This window comes from Heterodontus francisci, chromosome 1, assembly GCF_036365525.1.
Source record: "Heterodontus francisci isolate sHetFra1 chromosome 1, sHetFra1.hap1, whole genome shotgun sequence".
Classification (NCBI taxonomy): Eukaryota; Metazoa; Chordata; class Chondrichthyes; order Heterodontiformes; family Heterodontidae; genus Heterodontus; species Heterodontus francisci.
The window spans coordinates 24,803,061-24,820,312 of NC_090371.1; the positions used below are offsets into that span (position 1 = coordinate 24,803,061).

Below are 17,252 nucleotides of genomic sequence, written 5' to 3' on the forward strand. Positions count from 1 at the left end.
TCTCTACTTTCATGCTGTCTATCTCCCCCAGTATTCTGTGCTCCTTGGTATACCTCTCTGGTACTTGCTCCTGGTTCCCACACCCCAGACAAGTTCAGTTTTGCTTCCCTCCAATCTGAGCTCCTTTTCACCCCCCCTGACAATTTAGTTTAAACCTTCCCAACAGCAATAGCAAATCTCTCTGCAAGGATATACATCCCAGTCCTGCTAAGATGCAAACCATCCAACTTATACAGGTCCCACCTGCCCCAGAACTGGTCCCAATGTCTCAGAAATCCGATGCCCTCCTACACCAGTTCTCCAGCCACATGTTCAATTGCTCAGTTCTCCTATTCCTATGCTCACTTGCACGTGGGATTGGGAGTAATCCTTAGATTACTGCTTTTGAGGTCCTGCTTTTTAATCGCCTTCCTAGCTCCCTACAGTCTGCTTTCAGGACCTCATTTTCCATTCATACCTCTGTCATTAGTACCAATGTGAACCAGGACCTCTAGCTGTTACTGCCGCAGAAACGCCTGTTTGTTCCAATAACTAACAAATCCCCTATCACGACTGCTCTTCCACTCCTCTTCCTCCCCTCCTGTGCAACTGAGCCATCTGTGGTGCCACAAACTTGGCTCTGACTGCACTCCTCTGAGGAACCATCACCCACACCAGTATCCAAAATGGAAAGCCGATCAGCGAGTGAGATCATATCAGGGACTCCTGCACTACCTGCCTGGTTCTGTCACACTGCCTGGTGGTCACCCATTCCCTATCTGCCTGCATTGCTCCTCACCTGTGGTGTGACCACCTACCTAAACATGCTATCCACGTAGTCCTCCGCCTCCGCACAACAGTGACTTCAGCCACCGCTCGAGTTCCAAAACCCGGAGCTCAAGCTTCTGTAGGCGGTGACACTTCCTGCAGATGTGTTTGTCTTGGACACATGGTGCATCCATGACTTCCCACATGCCACAGGCTGCACATTCCACCCTGCAGAGCTGCCCTGCCACACCAACTTTACAGACTATTTATTATAAGTAGAATAGCTTACCAGGTACTCACCAAACAGCTCCTTCCACTGCACCAAAACAGGAACCAAATACTGGAGGGTTAAAAAAGTAGAAAAAAAGGAGCACCTCCTACCCCCTTCACCGAACTCACCACTCACCAAACTCGAATCTCTGCACTCAACTTGCAATCTGCACACCATTTGCAGGCTGCACCCAGACATCTGTATTTATACCTTTTGAAGCTGAAACTGCAGCAACCAGATTTGATTGATCAGCTACTTAACTAATCAGCGACATTGCAATAGAGCCTGTTAATCCCTGCCTAAGACTGTAAGAAATTTACTTTACTTGCTTAACCCCACTTTATCTAGAGGGTAAATACTAGTTAAATGCTAACTGCAGACCAGACTTTTATAAACATAACAACACTTAAAATCCCCACTCATCAAACTCAAATCTCCACACTCAGCTTGCAATCTGCACACCGTTTTTCCAATGACAATTACGAAACAAGAATGAAATCTGGAGTTCCAGATCATAGACGGCAAGCAAAAGACATTCATCTTAAACGGAACAAGTCTGAAGCTTGGACTATTAACCCTCAACATGATAAAAGAGATTTGCAAATTGTCACAACACACTAAACCACTGACCGCGGAACAGATCCTAGAGGAGTACAATGATGTGTTTACAGGTTTAGGATGTCTTCCTGGAGAATATCATCACGAAGTAAATGAGACGGTAAGACCGATTCAGGATCTGCCAAGGAAAGTTCCAGTTGTCCTCAAGGCCAGGCTAAAAGACAAGATAGAAGAGTTATAAAAGAAGGGCGTAATCAAGAAAGTGACAAGCCCGTCAAAATGGATTAGCAGCATCGTAGCAATGAAACCACCTGGAAAGCTGAGAGTATGCTTCGGCCCAATAGATCTAAATAAAGCTCTGGAGAGATCTCACTACCCAATGACAATCATTGAAGGAATTTTGCCACAACTTGTAAAGGCAAAAATCTTCACTACCCTAGATGAAAAGGATGATGACTGGCAAGTGAAGCTGGATGAAAGCAGCAACTTTCTAACTACATTCTGGACGCTGTTCGAGAGATACAGATGGTTGCGCATGCTGATTGACATTTCCACGGCTCCAGAGGAGTATCAACGCAGACAGATAGGCGTTTCTCTGGTCACAGACGTGATTCCAGGATAGTATGATGCCTCCCTGGATATCACCAAGGGCTACAGGGCATCCTGGAGGGTGAGGGTGGACAGCCAGAGGTTGTGGTCCACACTGGTACTAACGATATAGTAAGAAAGAGGGATGAGATCCTGCAGCCTGAGTTTAGCGAGTTAGGAAAGAGATTAGCAAGCAGGACCTCAAGGGTAGTAATCTCTGCATTACTCCCAGGTCACGTGCTAGTGAGTATAGAAATAGGAGAATACACCAGATGAATGCGTGGCTAGAGAGATGGTGCAGGAGGGAGGGATTCAGATTTCTGGGCCACTGGGACTGGTTCTGGGGAAGGTGGGACCTGTACAAACCGGGCAGTCTACACCTGAACAGGACTGGGACAAATATCCTTGCAGGAAGGTTTGCTAGTGCTATTGGAGATGGTTTAAACTAGATTGGCAGGGGGATGGGAACCTGAGGGCAGTTTCAGACAGGACAATTACAGGGCAGGGAACGGAAGGCAGAAAATTAGCGAATGACTTGGAAAGACAGAAGAAGCAAAGGTTAAAAAGTGTACACCACAGGAATATGGCAGCATTAGAAGGTATTCATTTAAATGCAAGGAGTAAAACAAATAAAGCCGATGAGCTGAGGGCACAGATAGACACATGGCAAAACGATATAATTGCTATAACAGAAACTTGGCTTAAAGTGGGGCAAGAATGGCAGCTCAACATCCCTGGATTATAGAGTTTTCAGGTGGGATAGAGAGAGGAATAAAAAAGGAGGGGGTGTGGCATTATTGGTTAAGGAATCAAAAACAGCTGTGAGGAGGGATGATATGCTAAATGAATCATCAAATGAGGCCATATGGGTGGAGATCAGAAATAAAAAAGGGGCAGCCACATTACTAGGAATGTATTATAGACCCCCAAATAGTGAGAGGGAGATAGGGGAACAAATATGTAGGCAAATTTCTGAGGGTAAAAACTATAGGGCAATAATAGTTGGGGATTACAACTACCCCAATATCAACTGGGATACACTGTTTGAAGGGCACAGAGGGCACAAAATTCTTGAACTGCATTCAAGACAACATTTTTAGCCAGCACATAACAAAAGGGGGCACAATTCTAGATTTAGTCTTCCGTAATGAAGCTGGGCAAGTAGATAAAGTAGCAGTGGGTGACCATTTTGGAGATAGCGATCATAATAGTTAGTTTTAGCATAATCATGGAAAAAGTCAAAGACAAGACAGGAGTTAAAGTTCTAAATTGGGGGAAGGCAAATTTTATGAAACTGAGAGGCGATCTGGCGAAAGTGGAGTGGAAACAGCTACTGGAAGGAAAATCAGTAGCAAACCAGTGGAAGGCATTCAAAAGCAATATTCTACAGGCACACTGTAGGCATGTCCCCACAAAGATAAAGGGTGGTACGGCCAAATCTAGGGCCCCCTGGTTATCTAGAGGCTTACAGGGTAAGTTAAAGCAGAAAATGAAAGCTTATGACGATCACATAAAACTTAATACTTCAGAAAGTCTAGAAGAGTATAGAAAGTGAAGGGGTGAAGTAAAAAAGGAAATTAGAAATGCAAAGAGAGGACATGAAAAAATATTAGCAGGTAAATTTAAAGAAAACCCAAAGATGTTTGATCAGTACATTAAGAGCAAGAGGATAACTAAGGAAAGGGTAGGGCCTATCAGAGATTTACAAGGGAACTTATGCGTGGATGCAGAAGATGTGGGCAGGATTCTTAATTAGTTTTTTGTCTCTGGCTTCACAAAGGAGAGGGATGATATAGACATTGGAGTAAAGGAAGAGGAGTGTGAAATATTAGATCTGATTAACATAATGAGAGAGGAAGTACTAGAGGGTTTGACATCCTTGAAAGTGGATAAATCGCCGGGGCCAGATGGATTGCATCCCAGGGTGTTAAAGGGAGCCAGGGAGGAAATAGCCGATGCGCTGAGGATCATCTTCAAATCCTCACTGGATACAGATGAGGTGCCCGAGGATTGGAGGTCTGCGAACATGATATCATTGTTTAAACAGGGTGCGAGAGATAGACCAAATAATTACAGGCCGGTCAATTCTGAGGGAGAGGATAAACTGCCTATCAACTTGGGTGGCAACTTTGAGCGAACTATGGACATGGACCCCATGATTCCTCTGTTCCTCCACACTACCAAGAATCCTGTCTTTAAGCCTGTATTCTGCATTCAAATTCGACCTTCCAAAATGAATCACTTCACACTTTTCCAGGTTGAAGTCCATCTGCCACTTCTCAGCCCAGCTCTGCATCCTGTCAATGTCCCGTTGCAACCTACAACAGCCTTCCACACTATCCACAACTCCAGCAATCTTCGTGTCATCGGCAAACTTGCTAACCCAGCCTTCCACTTCCTCATCCAAATCATTTATAAAAATCACAAAGAGCAGAGGTCCCAGAACAGATCCCTGCGGAACACCACTAGTCACCGAGCTCCATGCTGAATACTTTCCATCTACTACCACCCTCTGACTTCTATGGGCCAGCCAATTTTCTATCCAGACAGCCAACTTTCCCTGTATCCCATGCCTCCTCACTTTCTGAAAGAGCCTACCATGGGGAACCTTATCAAACGCCTTGCTAAAATCCATATACACCACATCCACTGCTCTTCCTTCATCAATGTGTTTTGTCACATCTTCAAAGAATTCAATAAGGCTTGTGAGGCATGACCTGCCCCTCACAAAGCCATGCTGACTGTCTCTAATCAAACCATGCTTTTCCAAATAATCATAAATCCTGTCTCTCAGAATCCTCTCCACTAATTTGCCCACTACCGACGTAAGACTGACTGGTCCATAATTCCCATGGTTATCCCTATTCCCTTTCTTGAACAAGGGAACAACATTTGCCACCCTCCAATCATCCGGTACTACTCCAGTGGACAGTGAAGACGCAAAGATCATCGCCAAAGGCGCAGCAATCTCTTCTCTCGCTTCCCGTAATATCCTTGGGTATATCCCGTCTGGCCCCGGGGACTTATCTGTCCTCATATCATTCAAAATTTCCAGCACATCCTCCCTCTTAACCTCAACCTGTTCGAGCATATCAGCCTGTTCCACGCTGTCCTCACAAACGACCAGGTCCCTCCCACTAGTGAATACTGAAGCAAAGTATTCATTTAGGACCTCCCCTACCTGCTCCGACTCCAGGCACAAGTTCCCTCCACTATCCCTGATCGGCCCGACCCTCACTCTGGCCATCCTCTTGTTCCTCACATAAGTGTAGAACGCCTTGGGATTTTTCTTAATCCTACCCGCCAAGACTTTTTCATGTCCCCTTCTAGCTCTCCTAAGTCCATTCTTCAGTCCTTCCTGGCTACCTTGTAACCCTCTAGAGCCCTGTCTGATCCTTGCTTCCTCAACCTTAAGTAAGCTTCCTTCTTCCTCTTGACTAGCTGTTCCACATCTCTTGTCATCCAAGGTTCCTTCACCCTACCATCCCTTCCTTGCCTCATCGGGACAAACCTATCCAGCAGTCGCAGCAAGTGCTCCCTAAACAACCTCCACATTTCTGTCGTGCATTTCCCTGAGAACATATGTTCCCAATTTATGCTCCCCAGTTCCTGCCTAATAGCATTGTAATTCCCCCTCCCCCAATTAAATATTTTTCCATCCAGTCTGCTCCTGTCCCTCTCCATGTCTATAGTAAAGGTCAGGGAGTTGTGATCACTATCACCGAAATGCTCTCCCACCGAGGGATCTGCGACCTGGCCTGGTTCGTTGTCCAGCACCAAATCCAACATAGCCTCCCCTCTAGTTGGCCTATCTACATATTGAGTCAGGAAACCTTCCTGGACACATCTGACAAAAACTGCTCCATCCAAACTATTTGCACTAAGGAGGTTCCAATCAATATTAGGGAAGTTGAAGTCACCCATGACAACAACCCTGTTACTTCTGCACCTTTCCAAAATCTGCCTCCCAATCTGTTCCTCCGTGTCTCTGTTGCTATTGGGGGGTCTATAGAAAACTCCCAACAAAGTGACTGCTCCTTTCCTGTTTCTGACTTCCACCCAGAATGACTCAGTAGACAAACCCTCCTCGACGACCTCCCTTTCTGCAGCTGTGATACTATCCCTGATTAACAATGCCACTCCCTCACCTCTTTTACCTCCCTCCCTACTTCTTTTGAAACATCTAAACCTCGGAACATCCAACATCCATTCCTGCCCCTGTGATATCCAAGTCTCCGTAATGGCCACAACATCGTAGCTCCAAGTACTGATCCATGCTCTAAGTTCATCACCCTTATTCCTGACACTTCTTGCGTTAAAATAGACACACTTCAACCCATCATACTGGCTGCAACTTTGTCGTGTCAATTGTCTAACCTTCCTCACAGACTCTCTGCACTCTGTATCTGCCTGTTCAACAGCTACCCCATCCACTGTTCCGTGGCTCCGGTTCCCATCCCCCTGCCAAACTAGTTTAAACCCTCCCAAAGAGCTCTAGCAAACCTCCCGCCCAGGATATTGGTGCCCCTCCAGTTCAGATACAACCCGTCCTTCTTGTACAGGTCCCACCTTCCCCAGAAGGTATCCCAGTGATCCACATATCTGAAGCCCTCCCTCCTACACCAGCTCTGTAGCCACGTGTTCAGCTGCACTCGCTCTCTGTTCCTAGCCTCACAAGCACGTGGCACCGGTATCAATCCTGAGATTACTACTCTGCTCATCCTGCCTTTTAGCTTCCAACCTAACTCCCTATATTCGCTTTTCAGGTCCTCATCCCTTTTCCTAGCTATGTCATTGGTACCGATATGTACCACGACCTCTGGCTGCTCCCCCTCCCCCTCAAGAATCCTGTAGACTCGATCCGAGACATCCCTGACCCTGGCACCCGGGAGGCAACATACCATCCGGGAGTCTCGTTCGCGACCACAGAATCTCCTGTCTGTTCTTCTAACCATTGAATCTCCTGTCACTATCGCTCTCCTATTCTCCCCCCTTCCCTTCTGAGCCACAGAGCCAGGCTCAGTGCCAGAGACCTGGCCGCTGTGGCTTTCCCCTGGTAGGTCGTCCCCCCCAACAGTATCCAAAACAGTATATTATTGAGGGGAACGGCCACAGGGGATCCCTGCACTGTGCGCCTATTCCCTTTCCCTCCTCTGACGGTCACCCAGCTACCTTGATCCTGCAACTTAGGTGTCACTACTTCCCTATAACTGCTCTCTATCACCCCCTCAGCCTCCCGAATGATCCGAAATTCATCCAGCTCCAGCTACAGCTCCAGTTCCCTAACGCGGTCTGTGAGGAGCTGGAGTTGGGTGCACTTCTCGCAGGTGAAGTCAGCAGGGACACAAGTGGTGACCCTTACCTCCCACATCCTGCAAGAAGAGCATGCAACTGCTCTAGCTTCCAACCCCTCTGCACTAAATTGACAAAAGAGATTTAAAAAATATTTTAAAAAAATAAAGGAAAACCTTACCTTACCAAACCCTCCACACAAGAGTCCTTTTTTTTTTGGTTAGAGGAGGAGGATGGGTGGGAGACACTACACGTGTAGTGTTTTGGGTTTAGCCACTGCCCGAATATATAAGTTCACTTACCCAGCAGTCCCCGTGTCCGCATCTTCCGAATCACAAGGTAAGTACTTTATAGCTCAACTTACTGGGAGGTAGACCCGCTGACTTCAAAAACTACTGGTGAGATTGTAGAATGCCTGAAAGTACACTTCGGTCGTTACGGCATTCCAGACATTGTGATGAGCGACAACGACCCTCAGTTCACAAGTGCTGCTTCATAAAGGATTGGGAAATTCAACATCATACTTCATCTCCACACTATCTTCAGCCAAATGGAAAGGCTGAGGCAACAGCAAAAATCAGCAAAGGAATCAGAAAGAAACTGAGCAAATCCAGCACAGATGTATAGAAGGCTATCCTCGAGTGGAGAAACACACCTGCTGAAGGCATGGAAAGTAGTCCGATACAAAGACTAATATCACGATGCACCTAAACTACTTTTCCAAAGCAAAAAAGCTACTGAGGCCGGAAGTAGTAATAGGTGTGAGTGACAGAATCAAGGTGAAACGGCAGAAAGCCAAATTTCATTTTGACAAAACTGTCAAACCATTGTCAGAATTAATGATCGGAGAGCCAGTAACGGTACAAACCTTCAATGCTCTCAACAAGAGTCAGCCTAAGTGGCAACTTGGGACCTGCATAGTGCAGTTGTCACCTCGTTCGTATGCCGTGGAAGTGAACGACCAGATATACCGTCGCAACCGTAAGCACATATGCACATTACAGGCGGTCGATCAGGAAGATGGGAGGTAAAAGAGGTGGGGGAGTAGCATCGCTAATCAGGAATAGTATCACAGCTGCAGAAAGGGAGGTCGTCGAGGAGGGTTTGTCTACTGAGTCATTATGGGTGGAGGTCAGAAACAGGAAAGGAGCAGTCACTTTGTTGGGAGTTTTCTATAGACCCCCCCAATAGCAACAGAGACACAGAGGAACAGATTGGGAGGCAGATTTTGGAAAGGTGCAGAAGTAACAGGGTTGTTGTCATGGGTGACTTCAACTTCCCTAATATTGATTGGAACCTCCTTAGTGCAAATAGTTTGGATGGAGCAGTTTTTGTCAGGTGTGTCCAGGAAGGTTTCCTGACTCAATATGTAGATAGGCCGACTAGAGGGGAGGCTATGTTGGACTTGGTGCTTGGCAACGAACCAGGCCAGGTGGCAGATCTCTCGGTGGGAGAGCATTTCGGTGATAGTGATCACAACTCCCTGACCTTTACTATAGTCATGGAGAGGGATAGGAGCAGACGGGATGGGAAAATATTTAATTGGGGGAGGGGGAATTACAATGCTATTAGGCAGGAACTGGGGAGCATAAACTGGGAAGAGATGTTCTCAGGGAAACGCACGAAAGAAATGTGGAGGTTGTTTAGGGAGTACTTGCTGCGACTGCTGGAAAGGTTTGTCCCGATGAGGCAAGGAAGGGATGGTAGGGTGAAGGAACCTTGGATGACAAGAGATGTGGAACAGCTAGTCGAGAGGAAGGAGGAAGCTTACTTAAGGTTGAGGAAGCAAGGATCAGACAGGACTCTAGAGGGTTACAAGGTAGCCAGGAAGGAACTGAAGAATGGACTTAGGAGAGCTAGAAGAGGACATGAAAAAGTCTTGGCGGGTAGGATTAAGGAAAATCCCAAGGCGTTCTACACTTATGTGAGGAACAAGAGGATGGCCAGAGTGAGGGTAGGGCCGATCAGGGATAGTGGAGGGAACTTGCGCCTGGAGTCGGAGCAGGTAGGGGAGGTCCTAAATGAATACTTTGCTTCAGTATTCACTAGTGAGAGGGAACTGGTCGTTTGTGAGGACAGCGTGAAACAGGCTGATATGCTCGAACAGGTTGAGGTTAAGATGGAGGAAGTGCTGGAAATTTTGAATGATATGAGAACAGATAAGTCCCCGGGGCCAGACGGGATATACCCAAGGAATTTACGGGAAGCGAGGGAAGAGATTGCTGCACCTTTGGCGATGATCTTTGCGTCCTCATTGTCCACTGGAGTAGTACCGGATGATTGGAGGGTGGCAAATGTTGTTCCCTTGTTCAAGAAAGGGAATAGGGATAACCCTGGGAATTAATGACCAGTCAGTCTTACGTTGGTAGTGGGAAAACTATTGGAGAGGATTCTGAGAGACAGGATTTATGATTATTTGGAAAAGCATGGTTTGATTAGAGACAGTCAGCATGGCTTTGTGAGGGGCAGGTCATGCCTCACAAGCCTTATTGAATTCTTTGAAGATGTGACAAAACACATTGATGAAGGAAGAGCAGTGGAAGTGGTGTATATGAATTTTAGCAAGGCGATTGATAAGGTTCCCCATGGTAGGCTCATTCAGAAAGTGAGGAGGCATGGGATTCAGGGAAAGTTGGCTGTCTGGATACAAAATTGGCTGGTCCATAGAAGACAGAGGGTGGTAGTAGATGGAAAGTATTCAGCCTGGAGCTCGGTGACTAGTGGTGTTCCACAGGGATCTGTTCTGGGACCTCTGCTCTTTGTGATTTTTATAAATGACTTGGATGAGGAAGTGGAAGGCTGGGTTAGCAAGTTTGCCAATGACACGAAGGTTGCTGGAGTTGTGGATAGTGTGGAAGGCTGTTGTAGGTTGCAACGGGACATTGACAGGTTGCAGCGCTGGGCTGAGAAGTGGCAGATGGAGTTCAACCTGGAAAAGTGTGAAGTGATTCATTTTGGAAGGTCGAATCTGAATGCAGAATACAGGCTTAAAGACAGGATTCTTGGTCGTGTGGAGGAACAGAGGGATCTTGTGGTCCATGTCCATAGATCGCTCAAAGTTGCCACCCAAGTTGATAGGGTTGTTAAGAAGGCGTATGGTGTGTTGGCTTTCATTAACAGGGGGATTGAGTTTAAGAGCCGCGAGGTTATGCTGCAGCTCTATAAGGCCCTGGTTCGACCACACTTGGAATATTGTGTTCAGTTCTGGTCGCCTCATTATAGGAAGGATGTGGAAGCTTTAGAGAGGGTGCAAAGGAGATTTACCAGGATGCTGCCTGGACTGGAGGGCATGTCTTACAAAGGAAGATTGAGGGAGTTGGGCTTTTCTCATTGGAGCGAAGAAGGATGAGAGGTTATTTGATTGAGGGGTACAAGATGATGAGAGAAATAGATAGAGTGGATAGCCAGAGACTTTTTCCCAGGGTGGAAAGGGCTATCACCAGGGGGCATAATTTTAAGGTGATTGGAGGAAGGTTTCGGGGAGATGTCAGAGGTAGGTTCTTTACACAGAGAGTGGTGGGTGCGTGGAATGCGCTGCCAGCGGTGGTAGTAGAAGCAGATACATTAGGGACATTTAAGCGACTCTTGGATAGGTACATGGATGATAGTAGAATGAAGGGTAGGTAGTTAGTTTGATCTGAGAGTAGGTTAAAGGTTCGGCACAACATCGTGGACCAAAGGGCCTGTACTGTGCTGTACTGTTCTATGTTCTATGTTCTCTGTGAACTCACCGTATGTACAGACCACACATCAACCAGAAACGACAACGGCAAACCCAGCCCTGTCGACCCTGCAAAGTCCTCCTTACTAACATCTGGGGGCTTGTGCCAAAGTTGGGAGAGCTGTCCCACAGACCAGTCAAGCAACAGCCTGACATAGTCATACTCACGGAATCATACCGTACAGACAACGTCCCAGACACTGCCATCACCATCTCCGGGTATGTCCTGTCCCACCAGCAGGACAGACCTACCAGAGGTGGTGGCACAGTGGTATACAGTAGGGAGGGAGTTGCCTTGGGAGTCCTCAACATCGACTCCGGACCCCATGAAGTCTCATGGCATCAGGTCAAACGTGGGCAAGGTAACCACCTACTGATTACCACCTACCGCTCTCCCTCAGCTGATGACTCAGTACTCCTCCATGTTGAACACCACTTGGAGGAAGCACTGAGGGTGGCAAGGGCACAAAATGTACTCTGGGTGAGGGACTTCAATGTCCATTACCAAGAGTGGCTCGGTAGCACCACTACTGACCGAGCTGGCCGAGTCGTAAAGGACATAGCTGCTAGACTGGGTCTGCGGCAGGTGGTGGGGGAACCAACACGAGGGAAGAACATACTTGACCTCGTCCTCACCAATCTGCCTCCCGCAGATGCTTCTGTCCATGACTGTATTGATAGGAGTGACCACCGCACAGTCCTTGTGGAGACGAAGTCCCGCCTTCACACTGAGGATATCATCCACCGTGTTGAGTGGCACTATCACCGTGCTAAATGGGATAGATTTCGAACAGATCTAGCAATGCAAAACTGGGCATCCATGAGGCGCTGTGGGCCATCAGCAGCAGCAGAATTGTACTCAACCACAATCTATAACCTCATGGCCTGGCATATCCCCCACTATACCATTACCATCAAGCCAAGCGACCAATCCTGGTTCAATGAAGAGTGCAGGAAGGCATGCCAGGAGCAGCCTCAAAATGAGGTGTCAACCTGGTGAAGCTACAACACAGGACTATTTGCATGCCAAACTGCGTAAGCAGCATGCGATAGAGTGAACTAAGCGATCCCATAACCAACGGATCAGATCTAAGCTCTGCAGTCCTGCCACATCCAGCCATGAATGGTGGTGGACAATTAAACAACTAACTGGAGGATGTGGCTCCACAAATATCCCCATCCTCAATGATGGGGGAGCCCATCAAATCAGTACGAAAGATAAGGCTGAAGCATTTGCAACAATCTTCAGCCAGAAGTGCCGAGTTGATGATCCATCTCGGCCTGCTCCTGAAGTCCCCAGCATCACAGATGCCAGACTTCAGCCAATTTGATTCACTCCGCGTGATATCAAGAAACGACTGAAGACACTGCATACTACAAAAGCTATGGGTCCTGACAATATTCCAGCAATAGTACTGAAGACCTGTGCTCCAGAACTTGCCGTGCCCCTAGCCAAGCTGTTCCAGTACAGCGACAACACTGGCATCTACCCTGCAATGTGGAAAATTTCCCAGGTATGTCCTGTACACAAAAAGCAGGACAAGTCCAACCCGGCCAATTACCACCCCATCAGCCTACTCTCAATCATCAGTAAAGTGATGGAAGGTGTCATCAACCGTGTCATGAAGCGGCACTTGCTTAGCAATAACCTGCTCAGTGATACTCAGTTTGGGTTCCACCAGGGCCACTCAGCTCCTGACCTCATTACAGCCTGGGTTCAAACATGGGCAAAAGAGCTGAACTCAAGAGGTGAGGTGAGAGCGACTGCCCTTGACATCAAGACAGCATTTGACCGAGTATGGCAAAAAGGAGCCCGAGCAAAACTGAGGTCAATGGGAATCAGGGGGAAAACCCTGCGCTGGCTGGAGTCATACCTAGCACAAAGGAAGATGGTTGTGGTTGTTGGAGGTCCAGGACATCACTGCAGGAGTTCCTCAGGGTAGTGTCCTAGGCCCAACCATCTTCAGCTGCTTCATCAATGACCTTCCTTCAATCATAAGGTCAGAAGTGGGGATGTTCGCTGATGATTGCACAATGTTCAGCACCATTCGTGACTCCTCAGATACTGAAGCAGTCCGTGTAGAAATGCAGCAAGACCTGGACAATATCCAGGCTTGGGCTGATAAGTGGCAAATAACATTCGCGCCACATAAGTGCCAGGCAATGACTATCTCCAACAAGAGAGAATCTAACCATCTCCCCGTGACATTCAACGACATTACCATTGCTGAATCCCCCACTCTCAACATCCTAGTGGTTACCATTGACCAGAAACTGAACAGGACTAGCCATATAGAAACAGTGGCTACAAGAGCAGGTCAGAGGCTCGGAATCCTGAGGCGAGTAACTCACCTCCTGACTCCCGAAAGCCTGTCCATCATCTACAAGGCACAAGTCAGGAGTGTGATGGAATACTCTCCACTTGCCTGGATGGGTGCAGCTCCAACAACACTCAAGAAACTCGACACCATCCAGGACAAAGCAGCCCGCTTGATTGGCACCCCTTCTACAAACATTCACTCCCTTCACCACCAATGCACAGTGGCAGCAATGTGTACCATCTACAAGATGCACTGCAGCAACGCACCAAGGCTCCTTAGACAGCACCTTCCAAACCTGCGACCTCTACCAACTAGAAGGACAAGGGCAGGAAATATTTGGGAACACCACCACCTGCAAGTTCCCATCCAAGTCACACACCATCCTGACTTGGAACTATATCGCCGTTCCTTCACTGTCGCTGGGTCAAAATCCTTGAACTCCCTTCCTAACAGCACTGTAGGTATACCTACCCCAAATGGATTGCAGCGGTTCAAGAAGGAAGCTCACCACCACCACCTTCTCAAGGGCAATTAGGGATGGGCCAGTGACGCCCACATCCCATGAATGAATAAAAAAAAACAATCAGTCCCAGAGGTCCATAGCACCCCAACAGTGAAAATGGAACAACAACAGTTCCAGCGGCAATAAGAAGTGACACTCCCTGGAGAAGGATAATCAACCTGATGAACAGCCAACGACAATGCGCAGGCACACCATTAAGAGACTGGCATGATTTAAAGACTGTGTGCAATGCATATGCAGAGACTGATGAGAATAACAAACTGCTAATTCATTGGAACAGTTGTGTGCATAGTGGATAACTTGGGTAATTCACTGTGCAAATGATAGTGCATGCAATTTTTTTTGATTTTGTATGAAAAGGGGGAATTTTGAGATAGAAATGCAATACTGTACGAATGTGCCTCCTGGCTTGCCACAGTCATGTAACCTCTACCATGAGGCACTCACTGCATGCACCCATCAGAAGGCAGTTCAAAATAGACACAGTACAAGCAAGACTGTTGTCCTGTGAGCTTGTAACAAAGAAACAGAGAGTCGCGGGGCACGGAGAGAGAGAGAGAGCAAGAGACAGAGAGAGGGGGCGAGAGAGGCAGAGAGAGACAGACAGAGAGATGGGGTGGCGTAAGAGACAGAGAGGGGGTGGAGAGAGGAAGGGGGGAGAGAGAGACAGAGAGGGAGGAGAGAGAGACACAGAGAGGGAGGAGAGAGAGACGCAGAGGGAGGAGAGAGAGACTGGGGCAGAGAGAGACTGAGGGGGGAGAGAGACGGAGACAGAGGGGGAGGGAGAGAGAGACAGAGTGGGGGACAGAGTGAGACTAAGAGGGGGGAAAGAGACAGAGGGGAGGGGAGACAGAGAGAGAGAGACAGAGAAGGGGAGAGAAAGACAAAGGGAGTGGGAGAAAGAGAGGAGGAGAGAGAGAGAGACAGAGAGGGAGGAGAGAGAGACAGAGAGGGGGAGATAGAGAGCGAGGGGAGGGAGAGGGAAGAGAAAGAGATCAAGATCACTCCTGACAGATGCACATCTGTCTGGAATACTCCGCATCACTACATCAAGTGCACGGGCAGAGATTGAGTACTTTTGCAAGCAAAAACAATGCCAGGTATGTCACTAAATCAGTGTTCAACATAGTGACAAGAAAGTAGGTCAATAAATTAGTCTTCTCATTTAAAGCTTCTTCACAAAAATACATTTTGTTATTCTTTTGATTAATAGTAAGATAAATTTTTAATGCCTTTATCTTTCTGAAATTTTCTCACCTGACCCCGATGTAGGACAAAAATTTAAATGTGGCCCCTCCCCATCCCCTATGAAAAGGTTGGACATCCCTGTTGTACATGGTACTCTAGGTGTGGTCTCACCCATGCCCTGTACAGTTGTAGCAAGACTTCTCTACTTTTATAGTCTGGCAATAAATACCAACATTCCGTTTGCCTTTCTAATTACTTGCTGTACCTGCAAGTGAACTTTTTGTGATTCATGTACAAGGAACACAGATCCCTGTACTGCAGCATTCTGCACTATCTCCATGTAAATAATATTATGCTTTTCTATTCTTCCCACCAAAGTGGACAACCTCACATTTTCCCAATTTATACTCCATCTGCCAAATTTTTGCACACTCACTTGAACTATCTATGTTTCTTTGAAGACACTTTGTGTCCTCCTCACAACTTTCTTTCCTACCTATCTTTGTCTCATTCGTAAACTTGGCTGTAATACACTCAGATCCTTCATCCAAGTCATGAATTTTTAAAATTCATTCATGGGATGTGGACGTCACTGGCGAGGCTCGCATTTGGGGGAGGTGGTGGATTAGTGGTTTGGCATGCCATTTCAGAAGGCATTTAAGAGTCATCCACATTGCTGTGGGTCTGGAATCATATGTAGGCTAAACCAGATAAGGACAGCAGATTTCCTTCCCTCAAGGACATTAGTGAACCAGATAGGTTTTTAGAACAATCGAACAATGACTTCATGGCCATCATTAGACTAGCTTTTAATTCCAAATTTATGAATTGAATTCAAACTCCACCTTCTGCCATGGTGGGATTCAAACCCATGTCCCCAGAGCAATTCGAAGGAGGTGGGCGCCACTGGCTAGGCCAGCATTTGTTGCCCATTGCCAATTACCCTTGAGAAGGTGGTGCTGAGCTGACTTCATGACCCCCTGCAGTCCCTGTGGTGCAGGTACACCAACAGTGATGTTTGGAAGGGAGTTACAGGATTTTGATCCAGCGACAGTGAAGGAATGGTGAAATAAATCCAAGCCAGGATGGTGTGTGGCTTGGAGGGGAACTTGCAGGTGGTGGTGTTCCCATGCATCTGCTGGCCTAGTCCTTCTAGGTGGAAGAGGTTGTGGGTTTGGTGCTGTCGAAGGAGCCTCGGTGAGTTGCTGCAGTTCATCTTGTAAATGGTATACACTGCTGCCACTGTGTGTCAGCGGTGAAGGGAGTGAATGTTGAAGGTGGTGGATGGGGTACCCCCAATCAATCAGGCTGCTTCGTCCTGGATGGGGTCCAGTTCAGCTTCTGGTCAACGTTAACCCCCAGGATGTTGACAGTGAGCGATTCAGCAATGGTAATGCCGTTGAATATCAAGGAGAGATGGTTAGCTCTCTCTGTTTGATATAGTCTTTGCCTGGCACTTGTGTGGCCTGAATGTTACTTTCCACTTATCAGCCCAAACCTGGATGTTGGCCAGGGAAGCAGTCGGGCAGCAGCGGCAGGGAGCAGGGAGACATAGCGCGCCTGCGCACTGGGCCCAGCGGGGGCGCGCAAGCGCAGAGCCTGTGGTGTGTTTTTCCTTTTCCTCCCGGCATCAGTCCGCCCCTCGCACGGAAAGTTCACAACATGGCGGCTGTGGAGCGACGTACATGGTCCGGGCTCTCAGCTGGAGTCAGGCCGCAGTGGCGGCTCCGACTTGCGACAACCGCGGCTTCTGGAAGTTTCCCTAAGTCGGGATGGCCACTGTGCGGCCTCTTGTTTGCGCTGTCTCTGTGCTGTTGGCCCGGAACCCAGGGCAAGGATTGTGAGAAACAGTGTGTCCACGGCAACTGCAGTGCATCGGGCGGACAGTGCGTGTGTCAAGCCGGCTGGGTGGGGGAGTTGTGTCAGCACTGCGGCGGCAGGTTCAAGTGAGTAAATCAGTTTCATCCCCCAACATCCTAAGCCCTCATTCCACCAATTCCCCCGTCCAAGCCCCCCGTTTCCCCCCCTCCAAGCCCCCCATTC

At 47.8% G+C, this 17,252-nt stretch overlaps 1 protein-coding gene across 3 annotated transcripts in view; it reads left to right on the forward strand.

The window, feature by feature from the left end:
• The first annotated feature begins 16,803 nt into the window (after positions 1-16,803).
• atrn (attractin) overlaps positions 16,804-17,252 on the forward strand; it is a 481,933-nt gene continuing 481,484 nt past the window's right edge. For all 3 annotated transcript variants that reach the window (XM_068028731.1, XM_068028732.1, XM_068028733.1), the window contains exon 1: positions 16,804-17,155. In XM_068028731.1, coding sequence (XP_067884832.1) covers positions 16,872-17,155 — 284 coding nt within the window. In that variant the 5' untranslated portion in view covers positions 16,804-16,871. The remainder of the gene's footprint in view (positions 17,156-17,252) is intronic.